This window comes from Trachymyrmex cornetzi, unplaced genomic scaffold (genome assembly GCF_001594075.2).
Source record: "Trachymyrmex cornetzi isolate Tcor2-1 unplaced genomic scaffold, Tcor1.1 scaffold328, whole genome shotgun sequence".
Lineage (NCBI taxonomy): Eukaryota > Metazoa > Arthropoda > Insecta > Hymenoptera > Formicidae > Trachymyrmex > Trachymyrmex cornetzi.
The window spans coordinates 122,864-127,791 of NW_017297981.1; the positions used below are offsets into that span (position 1 = coordinate 122,864).

Below are 4,928 nucleotides of genomic sequence, written 5' to 3' on the forward strand. Positions count from 1 at the left end.
GCAGATAGATTGATTGAAATCACACGATGACATACTTACTGCACTGTTTTAATATAAATTAGCTACGAAACGACAGCAGAAGTCTAAGTTTTGCTTTTTGTTTTTGCCGCCAATCTACTGCCAAATTATATCTGCAAAATATGCACTTATATAATGTAAACACAAGTAATGTCAATTTGCTAGCAATTTCTAAATGAATTTTTTACTGCAATATTTCGGACGGTTTGCTTACTGGATATACTTGAGACACATTGATATATAATACAAGAAATAAATTATCTACCTCTAAGCGCTTTTCTCCTATTTATACACGTATCGTGATCGACATTGATACAATTGCAAGACTTATAACGATAGTTTGGACTTTCTTTTCGAAATTATCGTTTCTTCTCACGTTTAATCTCTTACCCCACAGTACATTCTATTTCAACAACATTGATTAATGTTGCTAGAATGCTCTGTACTATATGGGATGTGTGTCCAAGTCTTCTTTTTTTTTTACAAAACACTGTTACAGAACTTGCTCGCCACATACAAAATCTACGGTTCGCCATCCGCTAATGCTAATCGCGTGAAAACTCTAAAAATCTATCAGCTACTATAATACAAAAAAAACATACAATTTCCACAGTTGACTAGTTACAAAACAAAATATCATGTTTGATATTCATCAGTTTAATATTTGTGTGATCTACGCGACCAACACGTGGACGAATATCACCATTGTGATAACTTATCTCTTTATTTATTGTCGTCCGATATGTCCGCAAGGCACTGATATCATGGCACAATTATTACATCTATAAATACTTGTAAGATCTGTATAAGCACTATACACAAATACGCTTCTTGTATTTAAGGGCGTAGCAAAAGATAATGTCCTTTCAGTTTTCCGCTCGTCGCTCGTCCTCTTCTTTTGTCTTAATCGAAGTTTTCTAAACCTAGTGTATGTCAATTTGTGAGAAACAGTAGCAACAATCATAGAATGTTTTGTCGATGCGCGATTACTTGATGTATGACATACACACTATTTCTTTTTACGATTAACTCATTCTCCTTAATTCTACACAGTTCAATACTGATTTATTTTATTTGGCGTGTTCGCTTGTTTCAGTCTATTATCCTTGTGATCTCTCACGCTAAGACTCCTATTCTCTTTATTTCCTATCGTGTCCACTTCGTTCGCTTTCGCTGAGTTTATTATTATGTTTGCGAGTTGACGAGTCTGAGTTATCTCAAGTATCTCGTTTATAAGATTTAAGTGACATTCTTCGCGAGTATATATACGACTCATAGTAGATAAGGAAATTTGTCTTCGCCTTCCTCTTCTGTCTCGCTGGATTCTTGGCTGGACGGAGGCGTATCCAACTGGGGCAGGCCGAGATCCAGATATTCCTAACATCAAAAAAGTATGTATAAATCAGAACTGCTACTATTACAAAAGTTCTCCTGCTTATTTATCATCATATGGATACCACAACTCACCTCGTTCGCTGTTATCGTTAATATTCTGTCGAGATCCTCGACCAGTTCGACAAATGTCGGTCGTTCACTAGGCTGATAACTCCAACAGTCTCTCATGAGCATGTATCTATAAGCAAGAAATCGAGATAAAATGTAAAGATGAATCGTATATTGAGAATACATTATGTAGTCACATCGCTCATAAAGGCATGCCTTACATTTCGATCGAGCAGCAGGGCGGTTTTTCCATTCGATGACCCGTTCTAAGCAGCTGGAATAATTTCTCCACCGATGGAACGGACGGGTAAGGCGTGCCGCCCAGGGTCATGATTTCCCACAACAGGATCCCGTACGACCATCTAGAAGAAATCGCAGTAAAATATGTTAACACTAGAAGTACCAACGTTTCCTACTCATTAAAAAGATCAAGCGAATAAATTACTAAAAAGTGAAAGTTAAAAACGTGATGAAAAACCAAATATTTTATCAGTGTAAAGGACATAATTATTAAAAAGTCGAAACATTTCAGAAACCTCCTTTTTACAAAAAATATAATATCAATTTTATCGTATAAAGTAGAAATGGTCATTAATTGCTCGGTAAATCAAGTTTTAAAAGATTTAAAAAACGCGGAAAAATGTGGAGTAAGCCGGAATAATTAAGTATTTTTTTATATTAAATGAAAGAATTATTATATCCCTGAATACTCACACGTCGGATTGAGTGGTGTAAACACGATGAAAGAGAGCCTCTGGAGCCATCCACTTCACCGGCAACCGTCCATCCGTTTTCTTCCTATAGTAGTCGTTGGAATGAAGGTCTCTGGCGAGACCAAAGTCACCGATTTTCAACACATATTCATCGCTGACGAGGACGTTCCTAGCTGCCAAATCCCTGTGTATACATCTCTTACTAGACAGGTACTCCATCCCACGCGCCACTTGGTACGCAAACGAGACCAGATCTTTTTGCGTAAGGGTCTTCCGCTCTTTCAACTCCTGTCCGATAGCCGGTTCGTATCCCAAAGAGGGCCTGTGCTCTCGGAGGAAGTCTCGTAGATTGCCGTGAGGAGCGAACTCCACTATGACGTATAGAGGACCGTTCTGAGAACAAACACCCAGTAGATTGATGATGTTCACGTGCTTGCCAATTATCTTCATCACTTCCATCTCCGAAACTAAATCCACCATGTCGGTATCTGTGTGGCCCTCTAAGAACAAAAATATACAGTAGAAAACATTTTGTATTTGTATTAAAACCTGTTAAAATTATTGTGTTAAATTTTTAATATATCCGAGTGTTACGTGAATATCCTGTATTAAATTAATATTTAATATTTCTTAGTGTTAAAATAACACAATTTATGAATAAGTAAACAAATAATATAATAACTTGCGTATTTTTAAACATAAATTCTAAAATAAAATGAATAAAATGTGTTAATTTAACATATTATAAATATTAATTTTACTAAAGGAATACACTTTCACAATTTGTAAACAAATTGTGTCAGTGTTACTTTTTTTGTGTTAATTTTTACGTAATTCTGTTATTTCCTAACATATTCATCTTGTTAAATTAACACAAAAATCTGTTGAATTTTTTGAAACACATTGATTTAACACAAATTTTTCATCTATGTATAGACGTGTACAGAATATAAGATACATACATATACAGGGTGTCTGGAAATTACCGCTAAATGTTTCGTGCGTGGGTAGAACAGACTATACTGAGTTGGAAAGTACCATTTTGCGGTGTCAGCAATAGTTAACGAGATATTAATTAACAATTAAATAAAATAAACCGTAGTTTTAATAAAAACAAACAATTATTTGTCTTAAAGGCATATACCACGAACACGAGATAACAGTGGCGATTATTTTAAATTTTTTATTAAATACAAAGAATTGAAAATAAACGTTTTGGTCCCAATCGGACCGTCTTCAGTATTAACAGTTATAATGTAAATTAATTAGCATGTTTCTATCCTCCGCAACATATTTTACGATTTGGTTAAGCCGTCATTCTTACTTATAACTTAAACTTCTAATCATATCATTTTTAACGCGTATCATAACAATAAAAATTTTTTTCTCCTTAAAACGGAAGTCATAAATTCTTTTCGTCCCTTATGTTTCACACAGGTGACACAGGTGCGCTTAAGGTTATAATAGTCTTAATTGTTTCACGTGTATTAATACTGGTGTTGTTATTAGAATCACGAAGTTTGCGTTCTATTATCGATTTTATGGAGGGCTGTGATGTATTGTGATAAATTGACTGATATTGTTAAATTAACATAATCGCACAGGTATGTGATAAGGAAAATAATTGTATTTAAGTAAGTTTATGACTATTAAAAATTGATAATTTGATAGAATCAGGTAACTCTGTGTGATACAACAAGGAATTTTTCGATGTGACAAATGAGACTAGCAAAGTATGAAGCATAAGGGACGAAAAGAATTTATGACTTCCGTTTTAAAGAGAAAAAATTTTTATTGTAATGAGAGAAAGAAAGATACGCGTTAAAAATGATATGAAAATGATTAAAAGTTTAAGTTATAAGTAAGAATGACGGCTTAACTAAATCGTAAAATATGTTGCGGAGGATAGGAACATGCTAATTAATTTACATTATAACTGTTAATACTGAAGATGGTCCGATTGGGACCGAAACGTTTATTTTCAATTCTTTGTATTTAATAATAGATTTAAAATAATCGCCACTGTTATCTAGTGTTCGTGGTATATGCCTTTCAGACAAATAATTGTTTGAGATATTAATTACTAAAAATTGCAAAATATTGGTCTTGAATAATTTTTTACTCAAATACTATCAACTTTACAGAAAAACTATGAGAGACAAAAATCATTTATTTTCTTCTCATAAAGTTCTGAGAATTTTTTCAGAATTTTTTAATACCGTATTTTCTCATGTTGGTAAAAATAAGAAAATGCAGTACTAAAAAGTTAATAAAAAATTCTGAAAAAATTCTCAGAACTTTATGAGAAGAAAATAAATGATTTTTGTTTCTTGCAGTTTTTCTGTAAAGTTGATAGTATTTGAGTAAAAAATTATTCAAGACCATTATTTTGCAATTTTTAGTAATTAATATCTCGTTAACTATTGCTGACACCGCAAAATACAGGACTTTTCGACTCAGTATAGTCTGTTCTACCAACGCACGAAACATTTGGCGGTAATTTCCAGACACCCTGTATACAGCGATGGGAGAAAGTTCGGCAACGGTCAAATATCTTGGAAAATAATGCTTATGGAAAAAAATGTTCAATACAAAAGTTTTAGTATATCAAGTGGTCTATTATATGGTTATGTTGAAATGACCTTCATGTGACCTTGAAGGACACCATGAAGGTCAACTTTGAAATCTTAAATGGAAACACCAATTTTCTCTTACATATCCTTAAAGCTGGTGTCAAGACGTTTCCGAAACACT

The 4,928-nt window shown here is 33.4% G+C and overlaps 1 protein-coding gene across 2 annotated transcripts in view; it reads right to left on the bottom strand.

Annotated features, from left to right (window-relative positions):
• Nucleotides 1–490: 490 nt before the first annotated feature.
• Nucleotides 491–4,928, bottom strand: part of LOC108762974 (fibroblast growth factor receptor homolog 1) — a 73,451-nt gene continuing 69,013 nt past the window's right edge. For both annotated transcript variants that reach the window (XM_018510254.1, XM_018510255.1), the window contains exons 8-11: nucleotides 2,176–2,674; nucleotides 1,683–1,823; nucleotides 1,486–1,591; nucleotides 491–1,395 (exon numbers count right to left, since the gene is read on the bottom strand). In XM_018510254.1, the coding sequence (XP_018365756.1) occupies nucleotides 1,291–1,395; nucleotides 1,486–1,591; nucleotides 1,683–1,823; nucleotides 2,176–2,674 (851 nt within the window). In that variant the 3' untranslated portion in view covers nucleotides 491–1,290. The remainder of the gene's footprint in view (nucleotides 1,396–1,485; nucleotides 1,592–1,682; nucleotides 1,824–2,175; nucleotides 2,675–4,928) is intronic.